Below are 17,986 nucleotides of genomic sequence, written 5' to 3'. Positions count from 1 at the left end.
TCCCCAAGTTACAGGATCCAAATTCAGTTGCTTGGCAACCAGCCTGTTTTTACAATGGTTGCAGCATTCTCTCAGCCAGCTTCCAACAAGCAAAGTCAATGGGGAAAGCCAGATTTGCCTTAAGGATCCCATGCTTCACTTAACAACTGCGCTGATCACTTAACAACCACGGCAAAAAAGATGGTCAAATCAAGCACAAGTCACCGGTCCCAATAGTAGTCGTAAGTTGAGGACTACCTATGGTATGCCCTCAATCCCTGAGTCCCAGTCTCTTCCCTAGGCCAGAGGTCTGCAACCTTGACAACTTTGAGACTTGTGGACTTCAGCTGAAGTCCACAAGTCTCAAACCTTGGCAACTTTAAGACTTGTGGAGCTGAAGTCCACAAGTCTTAAAGTTGCCAAGGTTGCAGACCCCTGCCCTAGGCTTTCACAGCCCCAGTGATGTCATACTGCATTTGTCTAGACCCTAGACCAGCATACTGAATGTGCTATTCTGCCAGATGGGCTACTGCTTCTATCCCTCTTAGCCAGCAATGGGGCCCTTGAAAGCCACACATACCCTTGTTAAAAAGTACCTCTTCAATAATGTCACAGCTTCAGAATTCATGATATCCTCAAGTCCCACCTACCCAGGGCAAATACCAAACGTGGGCATCCTCCACACCCCAAGAGGTATGATTGGGGGTTTTTTTACCACTCTTTTCTAGGGCCAGTGAAAACAATAGGCATAACACACCCTTCTTCTATCAAACTTTACCCCTTTCCCAAAGTGTAAAAGGATGGATGCTTTCAGCCACGCCCCATTCTGATGATGTCACCACCACCCCAACACCAGCCACACCCCTTGCAGGCTTCAGAGTCCTAAAAACATAGGAGGGAAAGTAACATGGGACCACCCCCCCTGGCCATGGGATTCATTGAACAGCCCCTATTTCCATTTCCCCCGTCAAGACCCCTCCTTCCCAGCTTTTGCCCATGAAGCAGTCATAGGTCTCTCTAGATAGGGGAGTCGGCAATCCTTTCCCCACTTTGGAAGAGACATTCAAATGGGAGGCACTTTCTCTTTTATTACTTTTACTTTGCTTCTGCTGGACAAGGGAGCTGAACCCGGAAAGACTGAACAGGGAAGCTAAGAGGATTATGGTGCACCCCCACCCCACTCAACCCTCCCTTTATTTCCCTGCAGACCTTGACCCACTGAGCTGACAAGCAAATATCGTTCTACATATAATCCTGTACATAAATCCTTTCCTCCGTCCCCCACCCACCCACACCCACAAGAGACACCAGTGCTACACAGCAAAGCAAGAACGGGAGGGGAGGAAATGCCCCCTCCATGCAAACCCATCGACCTTCAAATGACATCATAGCTCACCTTTCCCCACCCCGCCTCCCACCCTCTCCTATCACCCTCCCAAAAGGGGAGTTTATACAGGCCAGAGGAAAAAGAGCTGAGAGCTGAAGATTTGCAGATGACGTTTGGCGTGGCCGGACCCCCTTGGCGTGGCCGGACCCCCGTTCAAATGACTCAAGCTGTGCAATCAAATTGGGGCAGGGGAGATAACACTTTCTCCTCTCCTCTCCTGTCTATAAAGACTTTTGCAACTAGAGCTACACCTGCCCCAGGGAAGGAAAGGGGAGGGAGGGGTTGTCTTAATTCTCCAGCAAAGCTGCAACCTTCAACGTGCTGACCTGGGAGTATGCAACGACCGGGACCCCTCCCCGCTCCGCTTTCTTTCCAAACCAATTCGGCCAGCATCTAACTAGACCCATTCACTCCGGGAGATGGACACTCCCTTGACTTGCTTCGGAGCGGTTCGATACCCTCCAGCAAGCCGGCCGGCCCGATCCTCTTCTCGGGTTCAGGAGCATGATGCAAACCCCCCCCACACACACACACACACTCCAAAAAAGAGGGGCGTGTGAGGCACTGGCTAATTCCTCCAAACCAGGCGAACCCACCGATCCCCTTCATCGCAAACGGCGGCAGCTGCTGCTCATTCAGACTCCCCTCTTTCTCTCCACCACCAACCCCCCCCCCAACACCAACACCCCACCTCCAAGCCACACACGCCCTCCGCCCCGCTCAGCCAAGGGAGAGAGAGAGATGCTCCTAAAAGCAGAGGAGCCGTCCAGACCCTCCCCTCGGCAGCCAAATGCCTAGAGGGGTCTCGCCCCCACCCACCCCCACCCCACTATTCAGCAGGACTGGTTTACAGCCTTGGGAACCCCTCGCATTCCCTGCATTCGCTTCTTTCCAAAAGCGCCCCCACCCCGCCGCTCAGGGAAGTCCGGAGTCTCGCATTATGGTGAACCCCCCCTTCCCCGCTTCAGCATCCCCCCTCTTTAAAAAAAAAAAAGGCCCGAAGGCAAGAGCAATGCGCCCTCTCCTCTCCTTGCCCGACCACCCACGGCAGACGCCCTCCAGGCGGAACGGAAGCCAGAGGGGAGCCCGGAAGAGAAGACGGGGGGCGCCCCAAAGCTGGCCCAGCCCCGGACGGACGAGAGCCGCCGGCCCGGGATGCCTGGAAGGCGCGGCAGAGGTCACTTACCCGGGCGACGTGGCCTGCCAGGAGCAGGAGGAGCAGGAGCGGCGGCGGCGGCGGCAGCCCTGCCTGGCTGCGGGGCCTCGACGGCAGCAGCCGAGGCATTTCGATTCCGGCTGGACGAGGAAGGCACGGCCGATCCGGCTGCCCGACGCGTCGGGAGCCCAGAGGGACAAGAGAGGGGAGGGGAGGGACGGGGAGGGGGGGAGGCAAGTGCCCTTCCTTTGTTCCCGGTGCAACCAGAAACCCGGAGCAACGCAGCGGCTGGAAGGAGGAGGAGGAGGAGGAAGGCGGCGAGGCTGCGGGAGGTCAACCGCGAAGCTGGGAGCGGGAGATGCAGCAAATTAAGCAGGGCGGAGGCCGGCCCGAGCTTGCAAGGATGGCGGCTGGGACGCCTCCTCCTCCTCCCTCCGGCTCCAGCCCAGAGTCGCCCGCGGCGCCGGGACCGCAACGATCAAGAGCGCGCCCCGCTCCTTCCCCCGCTCAGGAAACCTGCGCTGCCGATCCCTTTCCATTCGCTCAGCGGCTGGGAGGAGGAGGAGGCGGCGGCGGGGGGGGGGGGAGAGAGACGGAGGGGCTGCGGCGCCCTCTAGCGCCCGCTCGGGCTCCCCCACGCCCGTTCCCGCCAACTCGGCGTCTGCCGCTGCGGTGACGAGTCGCAATGCAAAAAAGAAAAAAAAAAGGCTCAGCTCAAGCCTTGCCCGTTCATCCCATTTTTTTAAATGATTTATAAGGAGTCCTCAAGGGACGCGGTGGCTCAGTGGGTTAGGACGCTGAGCTTGTCGATCAGAAGGTCGGCAGTGTGGCGGGTCCGAATCCCGAGCGAGCGCCTGTTACTCGTCCCAGCTTCTGCCAACCTAGCAGTTCGAAAGCACGTAAAAATGCAAGTAGAAAAATAGGGACCGCTACGGTGGGAAGGTAACAGCGTTCCGTGCGCCTTTGGCGTCTAGTCATGCCGGCCACATGACCACGGAGACGTCCTCGGACAAGCGCTGGCTCTTCGGCTTTGAAACGGAGATGAGCACCGGCCCCTAGAGTCGGAAATGACTAGCACGCATGTGCGGGGCAACCTTTACCTTTACCTTAAGGAGTCCTCGACTTACGGCCACAACGGAGCCCAACGTTTCTGTGGCTAAGCGAGTCCGTTGTTAAAGTGAGTTTTGCCCCATTTTACGAGCTGGCTTGCCACAGCTGTTAAGGGAATCACTGCAGTGGCAAAGGTAGTAACACGGCTGTGAAGGGAATCTGGCTTGCCCATTGACTTTGCTTGTGTCAGAAGGGGATCGCATCACCCCGGGACCTTTTAACAGGGCTTTTTTTTTGTCATAGAACGCTCAGAACGGAGTTCCGGCACCTTTTTTGGATGGAACCTTGTAGGGTAGGCAAGGCGGGTTGTATGACATGTATGAGTTCCGGCACCTTTTTCTTTTACAAAAAAAGCACTGGTCATAAATATGAGCCAATTGCCAAGCGTTTGAATTTTGATCACATGACCATGAGGGGGGGGACTGCAATGTTCGTAAGTGTGAAAAATGGTTATAAGGCTTTTTTCCAGTGCTGTTATAACGCTGAACAGTTACTAAATGAATGGTTGTAAGTCAAGGACTACCTATATTGGAATAAATTTAACTCTGTTATATGTATGCATGGGTGCGAGTGGGTCAGTGTGTGTGTGTGTGTGTGTGTGTGTGTGTATCTGCAATTATTTTAAAAATTCGAGTCCCAGGTATATTCATCAGCGTTTTAGCAGTCTTTTAGCAATATACATATATATACCTATACCTATACCTACCTACCTACCTACATGCATACATACGTACATGTGTGTGTGTGTGTGACTGTGTGTACCTACAGAATGCAAACCTGCTTATTTAATTTACCACTGTTATTGGTTTATAGATCTTACCATAGCAATTAAATAAAAAGACATTTAAAAACTTCAGTAGGTTTATTTATGTATTACAAGGACATATACTGCTTCAGTCATGCAAACTGAAATTATACTAAGTTACACAATAGCTCTCAAACGCAGGCGAGTATTTTAGGTACTTAATAATATAAGGTAGTCCTGGGTGTACGGCAGCAATGGAGTCTGCCCATTACAGTCATTTGCCGTAAAGGCCATTAAATGAGATTGCCTCACTTAAACAACCCCCTGCTCTTCCTGATGTGGCCATTAAAATGAACGTGTGGGTCATTAAGTGGAGAATGGGATGAGGGTTTGTGAGGCCCCAGCACAGGCACAGGCCCATCTGCTTGGGGCCTCCCAAGCCTCCCCACCCACACACATACACACCTTGTAAGACACCCTGGGTTCCACCTCAGGGTCCCCACAACCCTTGGGCCTGCTTCCCCACACCACCATTGGGTTTCTGGAGACTGTTTTCCCTTCCACTGGCTTCCCAAAAGGCTCCAGACTCTTCCCTACCCGCCATCACCAATCCCATACTTATCTTTTGAGGCTCTAGACTTCACAGTGGGGAAGAAAGGCAGACCATCTCTGAGTGTGTTCCTGGACTGTGCTGAAATGGCCGACGCTTTTGGAACAATGTCATGCAGCCCAGCGATGGAACAATCCGTTCTGCTTCCTCAAGTGTGGTCCGCAAGGCACTGTGGAAAGCTCTGGCACTTTCCCCAGCACTGTGCAGACTACCTTTAGGGAAGCAGAACTGGCCACCATTGCCGGGCCTATAACTATAACTGGGCCTAAAAATATATGCCTATAGTTCCAAGTGCCAAGTATTCCTTTGGGGAACGCTCCGATTGCCACTGGGGAGTTTAGCACTACAAATGGAACCATGATCAATATCCGGGTTTGATATTTGCCAGGAAAGTAGTGTTTTTCCAACACTGAGGCCTACTTTAAAGCAGGGTCTTCAAACCTGACAACTTTAAGACTCGTGGACTTCAACTCCCAGAATTCCTCAGCCAGCCCTGGCGGGCTGAGGAATTGTGGGAGTTAAAAGTCCACAAGTCTTCAAGTTGCCAAGTTTGAAGACCCCTGGTTTAAAGGAATATCTGCTTCTAATTCACAGAAGGGCTTTGCAGTCATGTAACTATGTCACAGGAATTAGGGATGGTGGAGGAAAGGAGGAAACCAGCGATTTTGAGACCCAATTCTCATTGTTTTTAATGCCAGAGCGGTGGAACGGTGACTGGTGGAACGGATTCTAGAACCTAAGAGGAAGTAACCCATCACTCATGAACCTAATTGCTTCTCCATTCTTCTTATAGCTGTAAGTTTCTTCTTACAACTTTTAAGTGGGTTGACTATTGACGGAGCTCATCCTTGGAAGAAAAAGCTCAGTGGTCTTTATTCCCAAGCAGGTTGATGGAGAGGGACTGGATGTCGGTTCAATCTATACCAGACTGGGGCTTGAAGAGGCCCTAGCTGCTTGTCTTTCTCTTTTGCAGAACTCCCAGGCTTAATGGCTACCGGCAGACTCTGCCTTTTGGGGAAGGAACCTGATGCGTTGAAATGGGTTTCCTGTCTGCCTGTCTTGGTCTGGCAACTGCCAGGCGGAATGGATGCCAAGGGAGTCTTTAGGAGTGGGGTGGAAGTGACTGGTAGTTCCTCCCAGTTAGTCTTATGAAGTGGACCTAAGTATCTCCCTCCATACAGGTGACTGCTGCTGGGTACCTTGGGTGGTAATGGAACTTGCTTTGACTGGGAGGAATGTAAAGATTTCTCAGGGTGAGAGTCCGTCTCATTCATCATGTCATGCGTGGAAGCTGGAATGGCAACAGATGGACTCTGTATCAGAAAGGAAGAGCCCAGTGATGGTTCCAAGACAGGCTGCTCCCAAGTGGGCTCATGAAGGGGGCCTGGATACCTCCCCGTCCCCTTCTTAGAACTTCCAGGTTGATTTATATTTGTGGAGCTTTGTTCTGCAGGGACAGATCCAGAGGTCTGTGGGTTCACATCATAGAATGGTTTGGGCTCCTTCTCCCTTCCTTTTTGAGAGCCAGATGTTGATATAAGCACTGCGGGGAAAGCATCTGGAAGGGGGGTGTTCGATAATGGTTGCTCCCAGACTTGTTCATGGAGAGGGCCTGGATAAATTCCTTTCTTCTTCTTCTTCTTAGAGCTTTCTTCTTTTCCCGAGGGATCTGGTGGCTTTTGACCCAAGCCAGAAGTTACTGACTTTTGCTCCTGTTGACAGATGCAAGGTGGAATAAAAATTGGTGACACCAGTTCTGGAGATAAAAAACCTGATGGTTGATTCCAGACAGGCTCATGAAGAGGGCTTATCTGTTTGTTCATCCAATCTTGACATCTCTGCTGTGCCATGACTCCTGGAGTCCACTCTGGCCTGGAAAAGTCCAAAGAGACTTCAGAAAGTTGCTGTTCCCAAACAGCTTCATGGAGAGGGCCTGGCTCTTTAGCAATCCGGGTTGGATTCCCACGGGGTGGAACAATTACTGAAGGAACATGTTCTAGTGGGGTTGAATCTAACGATGGTTTCTCCCAGACAGGTTCATGAAGAGCTCCTAGATTTCTGTTCATCCCTTGCTGACAGCTTCAAAAAAGAATGACTGCAGATAGTGTCCAGTGAAGACGGGTGAGTCCTCCTAATAATGTATAGCAAGCTCTTCAGCAGCCTTCATCTCTCTTTTTCTCCATTCTGGCAATTTAGCGATGGAAATATCTCAATTGTGGGATAATCTTCCAAGAATCATTGTGTGTCTCATCTTGAAATATTGTGAGCAGTATGATTAGTGCAGTTGGCGCATCTCTAGTTTTTGTTGGCATTGGTTATTGTTGCATGGGAAGGTGTGTCATCTCTGGGATGAAGGCCTTTGTTATGGGTGCAACATGACTAATGAGCAGAAATTACAGTACATATAGTGTTTAAACTAAGAAGCTAATAGATCTTGGATGATCACCATTTTCCTTGGCTTCCTTCGAGAACCATGATAACTAGATCTGATGTGGGGTTTCTGAACCTATTTCATATGGTTGAATTGGTTTGTGATCCACGGTAAGGTGCACTTTCTCCTGTGGAACTGGTAGTATACTGACCCCTTCTGCAAAGCAGTAACTCAGAACAAGGGAAGAAGTACAAAGGTGCTTCTGTTGACAGGGCTCATAGGTGCACGTTAAACATGTGAAGCACACAAGTGCATTTAGTCAAAAGCAATGTTGCACCATTGTACTTTGTATCCTTTCTATTAACTTTACCTTTGAAGCACTTACATAGTTAACGCAATGGCTTCCATCAGAATGGTTTGCAAGCCAATGTTAGGTAATATTAAAAGGAACAGAACCAAGCATTTGAAGAAACAGGCACATTCGGGGCTTGTGAATGCTGGTTTTTAATGAGACCAAGTGGAACCATTACTGACAGAACTTGTTCTAGAAGGGAAGAGACCTCAACACACGTTCTTCTAGCCAGCTAATAAGAAATACCTGTTTCTCCCACTCTCGTCCTTCAGTCTCAATGGAGGCAGTGGACTTCATTCCAGAAAAGAAGGATCTAAGGATTTTAATCCCAGGCAGGCTCATGGAGAGGTACTGGCTGCCTGTTCAGTCTGTACCAGACAGGTGCCTGAAGAGGGTCTGTCTTCATTTCTTTCTGAGAGACGTCATCTTTAACAGCTACAGAAGAATTTTGCTTCAGATAGGAGGAGCCTGGCCCACTCAGAGGGTTTTCCTGCCTCTGCAACTTCTTCTGACAGTGGACAGGTGGAATAGATACTAAAGGAGTTGCAAGGAAGACAGGAGAACCCATAGTTATTTTCCTTAAGGGAGTCTCAGGAAGAGGAGTTATGTGTCTCTCCTTCCTTTTCGGAAAGCTGTTTGATTCCACAGAAGTCTGTTTTGATTGGGAGGAATCCAATGGCTGCCCCCAGAAAGAATCTTTTTCCCCTTCCTTGTGAAAGGTAATGGCCGAAGCCGTCGAAGGTGGGATCTCTACTTGAGAAGAACCTTGTGGTGGTTGCGTCGAAACAGTCTCTTGGAGAAGGACTGGATGACTCTCCTTTTCTTTCACAGATTTTACTGGCGTAAATAAAGTTTGTCCTGAGAAGACAGGGCCCAAAGGTGATTGATCCAAGCCCTGCACAGCATCTGACTCTCTTACCTCCTGAGAGCTACCTGGTGATAAATTCACGGGCGGCTTCAGTTCTGCAGGTTTGGAATCCAGTGTTGGTGGTTTCCAAACAGGTTCAGAGAGAGGGCTTGAAGGCTTCTGTTTATAACTTTCAAGTGCAGTGGCTCTTGAGAACGATTGTCGTGATGAAACATAGCCCTGTGGCTGGCACAAAGCTTCTCCTCGCTTCTCTGTCTCCTTCTGAATGCTACCTGAGGGCACAAACACGTGTTGCTCTTTGACAGGTTCATGTAATGGACTTATCTGCTTGTCCATCCACTTTTGACATCTGTGCTGTGCTACGGCCACTGATGGAGTCTCTTCTGGCTTGGAAGATTCCAAGGTGGTTCCATGAAGCTGTTGCTCCCGACCATCCTCATGAAGAGGGTCTGGTTCTTTATAAAATCCCAGATTGCCATGAGTAGGAATAGTAGTCAGTGTTGGGATCTCCCAGTCAGCTTCATGAAGTGGACCTGACTTTTTGCTCATCCCCTGCTGCCGCCTGTCAGGGAGAGCAACAACTGAGAAAATGTCTTAACTGATGAGGCCCTTCCAGGACTTGTGTAGTAAAACAGCCACTGTCTTTTGAGTTATTGTGACTTCTCATATGACATTTTCATTGATGGCCAACATAGTGGATGTTATATGATTGAAGATAATGTGGGTTGGATTTGGATACCCCAGTTTTTCTTCACATTGGTCATTATTGCATGATAGATGTGTCATCATGGAAGAAGGAGGGCTACTTGGCAGTCCTTTGTTATGATGTAGCATGTCCATCAAGCTTGCAATGGGAAGGCTTGAGTGACATACTCTTTAGGAGACTCTGGAACTATTTATTCTGGGAATTCTGGTAACAGCATCTGAAACTATGGGTGATGTCATAGGGGTGAAAGCCAATCATGTCCAAAGATTGCCAACATCGTTCTTCATAGCAGTTTTAATACTGTTTTAAACTGGGCTAAATATTTAATCGTTTTTTAACTTTTGTATTCCGCTTTTTTATATTTACTGCCCTGTACACCGCCCTGAGTCCTTCGGGAGAAGGGCGGTATAAAAATATAATTAAATAAATAAATAAATAAATAGCCTTGAGAGACTATTGACCAACTGTGCAATGCAATGAACAAACAAGTATATACACGCATGTACACACCGAGAGAAAAGCAGTAATTTCTGTCATTTCACTGATGTTTACAAGTGCTGTTGGCTATAAGATATTCATAGGGTAAAAAGCACCCCTGTATTGCTTGCCTCATTTGCAATAGAATATCCTAGGGCTAGTTCCACACAATACTGTATCTGTTCTTTGACTATGGAGATCTGTTTAACTGGCAACTTACACATAGGTGTCCCTTTAAAGAAACTCACACAAAGCTCATAGACTTTGGATGCCTAGGATGGTCCATGAACGTGAACCAATTTAACCATGACTGCTTAATATTTGGATATGAAAGGCTGGATTGCAGTGGGCTGGGATTCAAATTTTGAAGAAGCTGACTCTGATTTTGAAGAAGAGGCTATAGCAGAACCTGCGGGGTGTCAACCTCAGGAGACACAAAGCCAAGAATCACATGGGGTGATCAAAACTAGGTACCACCTGGACAATTGGAGCCATCAGATGAGGATGACTAAGGCCTCCCCAGCCTTCTCACCTGGTGAGTAGACAGGTGAACAGAGCAGAGATGTTCCATGAGGCTCCTTGCCAAACACAGGAGTACATCGATAGCATGCCCTGCCCAACAGCATCAGATATTAAGAATAAATCTCTTGATTAAAGATTAAAGAAATCAAACTGGCTGCAGTTTGATTTAAGAGGCAGCCTTGGTCCATGTTCCTCTGTTGGAAACAGCCATCTGATCTCCAGTGCTTGCAACATGTTCTTGTAGAGTCTACTGATGAAACTCTGACCACTTTGACATGGCTCTCGGTACCTTGAACATATTTTTGCAGCATTCTTCTGCATATTGCTGTTTAAAAGCTACCCATTCAGGCAAGCATCTGTCAGAGACTCTGTTTTAGCTTGCCTGCTTAAGACTGTTAACCCTTTGACCTTGAGTAAACTGTGAACTACCATACCAACTGTGTGTGAGTTAGTATTCATAACCAGAAGCAGGACACGGGCAACCTGAGAAAAGATTGGTAATCTTTTTCCATCTGGGGAAGAGGCATCCTCTGTCTCTTTGTGAGGGAGTTGTAGTTACTTTGTGATGTCATGGGTGGGTGGAGCCAAATTCTTCAAATCTCTTCTGCTTTTTAGTTGCTATGGGCACCTTTGTTCTTTGAAAAGCTGGTTGGACATTTTGCCTCTTAAAATCTCTACCTTGAATTTTTTTAAAAAAAATAATTGAAGATTATAGCTCTACTCATTTTGGTAGGGCCCACAGATGTCTGGGGGGGGGGGCACATGGCTAGCTATCTGTTGCTCACCAATAGAACATAACTGACAATACAGCTTGTACCACTTTTCCCCAATTCGGTGCCCTCTAATTTTTCAGACTATGCCATCAATTAGGATCATAATAAATGAGATGACAAGAACTGAAGGCCAAAATACAACTACAATTTGGGAAATGTCTTGATGCCTGATGGACATGATTACTACATTACATGTTTTAGATATTTAGGGTTTTCCATTTCATTTGTTTTTGTCTCTGGTTTTGGAATCCTACAGGTGACGTCGAACCATCTGGAACTAAAGGAAGTATTCAGATAAACTACAAGGTCACTAATACCTCTGTTGTTTAGGACTGGTTTGAAGGGAGTCGCTAGTTGGATTATAGGGGTGCGGTGGCTCAGTGGGTTAGGACGCTGAGCTTGTTGATCAGAAGGTTGGCAGTTTGGCGGGTCGAATCCCGAGTGCCACATAACAGAGTGAGCACCTGTTACTCGTCCCAGCTTCTGCCCACCTAGCAGTTCGAAAGCACGTAAAAATGCAAGTAGAAAAATAGGGACCACTACGGTGGGAAGGTAACAGCGTTCCGTGCGCCTTTGGCATCTAGTCATGCCGGCCACATGACCACGGAGACGTCCTCGGACAAGCACTGGCTCTTCGGCTTTGAAACGGAGATGAGCACCGGCCCCTGGAGTTGGAAACAACTAGCACGCATGTGCGGGGGAACCTTTACCTTTACCTTTTTACTAGTTGGATTGTTTCTGCAGGAACTCAGAAGCCCATTCCATCTTATTCCTCCTCTTGATTGGTTCTCCTTTGTATCAGTCCTGGAACACTTAGGTTTATCCAGAAGAAATAATAACAGATAATTGATAAAATCTGGTTACATCTTAATTATCTAAATTAATATTTCATCCATATCAAACACAATTTCCACAATCTTTTTCATATAAAGTATTTGCTTTGTTACTATGTTTATATCTAGTTAGAACCCAGGAAGCTGACTTCTCTTGAAGTGGACAATCAGTCCATTTAGCTGAGTATTGTTCACTATGACTGGAAGAAAGTTCAATTCAATCCAAAGACAATATTCAAAGATGATTTGATCAAAGCTCCACTTTGAACCACATGGTCAGACTGAATTGCAGAATTAATTTGTCATGTCTAGCAAAATCAAGCAACTCTGAATTGATTGGAGGATTTGTCAGGTACTAGCAAAGGCTGGGTTCACTTTTTTCCCCCAATTCCAGTGGCTGATTTGAACACTATTAATTCCATTTGATGATTCAGATTGATTTGAGTCAATTGACTTGACTCAGCGAATAAAATTGACTCCTTGACTTGACTCATTGAATCAACAATATAAATGGAATCTTAAGGAATTGGCACATTTGCACTGTCCAAGTTGATTTTTCAGGATTTCAAAGAGACATCTTTTTTCGGCTCTCTCTGGATATGCTAGATTTGAACCTGGAATCTTCTGAGCTATAGAAATTATCTTGCAGGAGGCATTGGGCACCAAAGATGTCACTTTTCTTAGTGATATTTGCCAGTGAAATAATGCCTGACATTATAATTTGTCTTAGGAGATAATATTAATATTTCATATTCAGTGGTCTGGTCATATTCTTAACACATTGAGGTTTTTTTAAAAAAATCTTTAAAATTATGTTACCTTTTGTATAACACTAAGAAGAATACTTCTCTTCCAATCTATTGAGATCAGCTTTTATAGAATAGAATCAGAGTGTTGGAAAAGACCTTAGAGGTCTTCTAGTCCAACCCCCTACCCATGGCAGGAGACATTATTTCATCCCAGACAAATGGTTGTCCAATGTTTTCTTGAAAACCTCCAGTGATGTTGCACCCATACCTCCAAGAGGCAAGCTGTTCTATTGATTAATTGTTCTTACTGTCAGAAAATTTATCCTTAGTTCCAAGTTGGATTTCTCTTTGACGAGCTTCCACCCATTGCTTCTTGACCTACCCTCAGGTGCTTTGGAGAATAAACTCACCCCCTCTTCTCTGTGAGAGCCCTTCAACTATCAGAAGACAACTCTTATGTCACCTCTAAACCTTCTCTTCATTATTTATTTTATTTATTTATTTATTTTAATTCCATTTATATCCCGCCCTTCTCCGAAGACTCAGGGCGGCTTACAAGCTTAGCAGTAGCCTTCATTCTATGTATATGCCTGATTATTAGGGCTTTCACACCCCCTCCAAGCGGCATTATTACAAAGTCAGCTTATTGCCCCCAACAATCTTAGCTTAGACATACCTAGTTCCCTTAACTGTTCATGATATCATTTAGCCTCCAGACCCCTTATCATTTTTGTTGCTCTTCTCTGCACTCTTTCTGCGGCAGTATGACAGGCAGTGTAGCAGTTTTTAAAAGAAATGTATGCTTAAACTGTCAAATGTGGTCTTCACAAATTGCTTGTAATCTAATGAACATAGCATAGCAAGTAAAGGAGAATGAAAGTGAGGGGAGAACACACAAAAAAGTCAAGTCTCATTTATGGTCTCTCTCTTTTTTTTAATGAAGCCAAATTAAAACAAGAATTGGTGGAATTCTCTGAAGGAGACATATCTCATGGGAAAAGTCTGACTTTTCTCCCCAAAATTTCCAGCAGTTCTCCAAAGGCATAGTCAATGATAGAATTCTTTTAAGTGAGCAGGAGCTCAATGACAATCACACCCTAGAAGATTCATAGAGAGGGATTCAGCCACTCTGAAACAATAGCCAGAAGAAACTCCACTTTCTCCACTTCTCCCGGCTTGGTCAGGAGAAACTTGGCAGATTGAAATGATTTGCCCGCCCGTCTATTGTGTTCCAGCATTTGGCAGAATCACCACTACTGGAGTTTACAGAAGGTGAATGGAGACCAGGGATGATTCCTCAGCCTCCTCCCTTTTTGAGAGCTGCTGGCTGTGACTGGCTGAGAAGAAGGCAATTGCCCCTCATTGTGAGCGTCTTCCTCCCATTCCCTTTGAAAGTTGACAGCTGGGACAGCCACCAATGGATTCTGCACTAGTAGGGAAGAGTCTAAAGGGGGCTGTTCCCAAATGGGCTCATGAAGAGGGCCTAGGCAATGTCCCTTCTTATGACTTTCAGATGCAATGACTCCTGATGACGTTTGATCCGGGAAAACAAGGCCAAAAGGCTTTTGGTTCAAATCATTAATAGATGTTGGTTCTTTCTTCTTCTCTTTCTGACAACATGGCAGTGACATAACTACAGGAAGAACTGGTTTTGAAGATGAAGATTCTAACGGTATATTCCAGATCGGTTCATGGAGAGGACCTAGATAATCCCCTTTCCTATTTTTGGAGCCTCCAAATGAAGTAATCCCTGACAAAGTTTGTCTTGAGTCCACTGATGGTGGTGGTGGTATCAAGCCAACTGTGCAGAACGCATCTGGTTGTTTCTTCTTCTTCTTCTTCTCCTGATTACTGCGTAATGGGATAAACAGTTCTGGAGAAGAGGGATGCAGTGTCGGTGGATCCCAGACCAGCTCAGGCCTAGGATTTTTCATGCTGTCCATCCACCTCTGACATTTGCATTGTGCCTCGGTTACTGGTGGAATCCAATCTCGTTTGGAAGAGTTCAAAGGGAGTCCAGGAGGATGTTGCTCCAAAACAGCTTTGTGAAGGGCACCTGGTTCCTTGTCATTTTGTGTTGGATTGCCATGAGTTGAAAGAATCTCTGGTGAATCACATTCCTGAGAGGAAGAGCTCAGTGACGCTTGCTCCCAGGCCGGCAGAGGAAAGAAAACTGGTTTTCTGCTCATTTCCTGCAGCTAGTTTCCAGAGAGAGTGATAGTTGGTAGTATTTCTCGTGAGTAGGTAATACTCACTGACAATCTCCATCAAGCTTATATGCTGACCTGATCTGCCTCTTTAATTCTTTCAAGAGTGGGTTTTAGAATAGCCACTGCTGGAGAATCTGCTGAGATTTATTGTGGCTTCCTATCCAGGATTTGTATCAATCGCTACCATGTTGATGTTGTAGGAGCGTGGCTGCTAATGAGATAGATTTGGACATCTCAATTTTTGCTGAGTCTGGTCATTGTTGCATGGATATATGTGTTGTCACGGGTGCTGGAGTCATCATCATCATCATCATCATCACCATCATCACTGATGAGCAGGAACCATAGCAATTACAGTGATAATAATTGGTTGCTGATGGGATGATCCCTGTTTTCCCTTGACTTTCTTGTGTTGGGAGCTGTGATAATTATGACTAGAAAAGGGGTTCCTGAATATGTTTACAAATAGTTGCAGAAGGTGATTCCTTCAAGAAACAATATTACTTGTGAAACGGCCTTTTGATTGGTTCACTGAAGAGTGCATTTGATCAAAATAGTGTATGCACAGTATATTTTTCATGCTCTTATGAAATCATAGAGTTGGAAAAAGGCTTTAAATTCAAATATCCACCCAAACAAGAATTCAGTTTAAATCAAACTCAGCAGATAAGCTTACAGCATCTGCTTGAATCGACACGGGAAGTTCATCCCCACTATATACTATTCAACAGTTCTTATACTGTAGTTAGATTTTTTCCCCTAATATTCAACCAGACTCTACCTTCCTGTTATTTGAAATAATGTTCCTGTGTTCTTGAGGCTTTTCTGTGTGACTTCTATTTAGCTTCAGTATTTGGAGAGTGTTATTTTATCCCTATCACAGGGATAAATCTCGCCTCACAATCACGAGTCTGTGAGTTCAATCCTAGGTAGTGGCAGATATTTCTCTCTCTGGGGCAAAGAGAAAATATCTGCTGTGAGCTCCACATAGGGGTCGAGAAGGGCATCCAGCCAGTAAACACTCAGCTCCATTCAGTCACCCCAACTCCACCCCGATTCAAGGCATACAGGGTCGTTAAAAGAAAAACAATTATCCCTGTCACACTCCACCTCCAATCATCATCTTTCAAGACTAAACACTCTTGGATCTTTCAGACTTTCCTTGTTAATTTCACTTTCCATCTCTCTTACAATCTTCATTACTCTTCTTTGCACTTTTCCAGTTTCTCCCCAAATCTCTCTCAAAATGAATGTCCAGAAATGGACATAATATACTAGAGTCTGACCAAAGCAAAATACAGGGGAACTATTAATCCCCACAACTGGGAACCTGTACCTTTATTGACACCATCCTAAATTGCACTTTTCTTTGCCGCTGTGCCTCACGATTCAGTAGTAATCAATTGCAACCATGAGATTCTTTGCATGTTCTTTTCATGTACACCAGGCATCTATACTTGAATGGAAGGTGGAAAAAATGTTCATGTGTAGGCACTGATTTTCAGGAACCCATGCTCAATACCTGGATGTTGGACGACATCTGAAACATGTATGATAAAGCAGAGGTCCCCAAACTTTTGGGCACCAGAGTACTAGTCCACGGACTGGGGGTTGGGGGCCCCTGTGATAAAGAACAGTGGTGCATTTAGTCACTCTTGTATTTCAGACATGAATATTACTGAACCTTTGTAGGATTGCTGAATATTCAACATCTGAAGCACGTGCTCTACAAATGAGGTGCTACCCAGCACATAGGAAACTATGCTCTGACGAGGTAAACTCTTATTAGAGTTCTACATTGATTGGTAAGCCCTTTCCATGTTTTCAGAAGTGTGTTCTCCTGCTATATACAGTATAGAGATGCTGAGGACTGAGATCTCCTAAAGCTGTTGTCTTCAGCTACAAAGAATACATTTCACCACTGAGCTAGAGAGATTGCTTTGGGGGAAAACACTTGATAGCCAGTGAGTATTTGACTCCAAAAAAAGACCCCATTTATTATGTTGTGGTTAGGATGCTGGGTTGGAGGTTAGCAAGCCCAGGTTCGAGATCAGAGTGCTGCCATGGGATGGGATGAGCTCTTGTCCTTCACTTCAGCTCCTGTCAGGGACGTGAAAGGAGCCCCTAACTGGGCATTCCCAGGCAATGGTGATGTCATCAGCTAATCCTTTCAACCTGGAAGTGTCTTAGTACTTCTGACACGAGTGCAATTTACTATGTTCCTTAACTTTGCAAGCTATCTAATCTAATGGGAGAGCGAGAATCCTTAATACTTTTCAAGGCTGTATGATTTTGGAAAAGTCATAGCAAGGTTACACGTTCAATCGCTGTGATCATGCTAACTTTTGTGAGTCTTCTTTACATAGAGCAATCTGCTTCACGCACTACAGTATAGTTCTTATGGGGATTTTAACTGTCAAAATTATAGAAACGCAACTGAAATGAGTTAAAATCTCATAAAAGTGGAACAAAAAGTATGAACGGTGGAGGAAAAATAAGAAAACAAGCTAAGTCACTGCTTGGGTACCTTCATTATTATTATTTTTTACCAAAACAGGCCCAGATGTAATGGCTACTGATGGTATTGGAAGGAATAAGAGAATTCATGGCAAGTGGTGATAACCAGGCTCTCTTTTTGACAGAATTGGCTACCGATGGACACCATTTTAAGGAAAGTGGATTCCAATGGTAATCATTCCCAAAGAGTCTCATGGAGAGGACCTAAGGGTCTTCCCCCTACTTCTTGGCCTTTACCAGGTATGATGCCTACAGATGATGCCCGTTCTAAGCAGGGGGAGCCCAACGGCAGTCGAGCCCATGTAGGCTCATGGAGATTGCCGAGATGACTACTACAATGTGGAATGGTCACTGAAGTAGCGTGTTGAGCTTGGGAGGTATCTGGCACAGGCAATGGATCTAGCTGGTCCTGCCCTTTCTTGTGACCATTATCTAGTTGAATAGGCTCAGGTGGAGTCTGCAGTAGGAGGGAAGAGCCCAATGGTGGTTGATCCCAGAGAGGCTCATGCAGAGGTCCTAAGTGTCTCTTCATCCCTTTCTGGCAACTGTTTGGTGCAATAGTCAATGATGGTGACTGTTCAGGTTGAGAGGAACGTGATGTCTCAATAGGATCCGGTTGCC

The 17,986-nt window shown here is 46.1% G+C and overlaps 1 protein-coding gene across 1 annotated transcript in view; it reads right to left on the bottom strand.

Annotated features, from left to right (window-relative positions):
* Positions 1-2,651, bottom strand: part of SDC3 (syndecan 3) — a gene marked incomplete at its 5' end in the record, with an annotated part of 76,600 nt that extends 73,949 nt beyond the window's left edge. The window contains one exon of the mRNA XM_081335404.1: positions 2,553-2,651. Coding sequence (XP_081191530.1) covers positions 2,553-2,651 — 99 coding nt within the window. The remainder of the gene's footprint in view (positions 1-2,552) is intronic.
* Positions 2,652-17,986: the final 15,335 nt, after the last annotated feature.

This window comes from Vipera berus (assembly GCF_964194415.1).
Source record: "Vipera berus genome assembly, chromosome: 9".
NCBI lineage: Eukaryota > Metazoa > Chordata > Lepidosauria > Squamata > Viperidae > Vipera > Vipera berus.
Note: the sequence above shows the minus strand (reverse complement) of the source record. Positions and strands in the feature narration are given on the sequence as shown.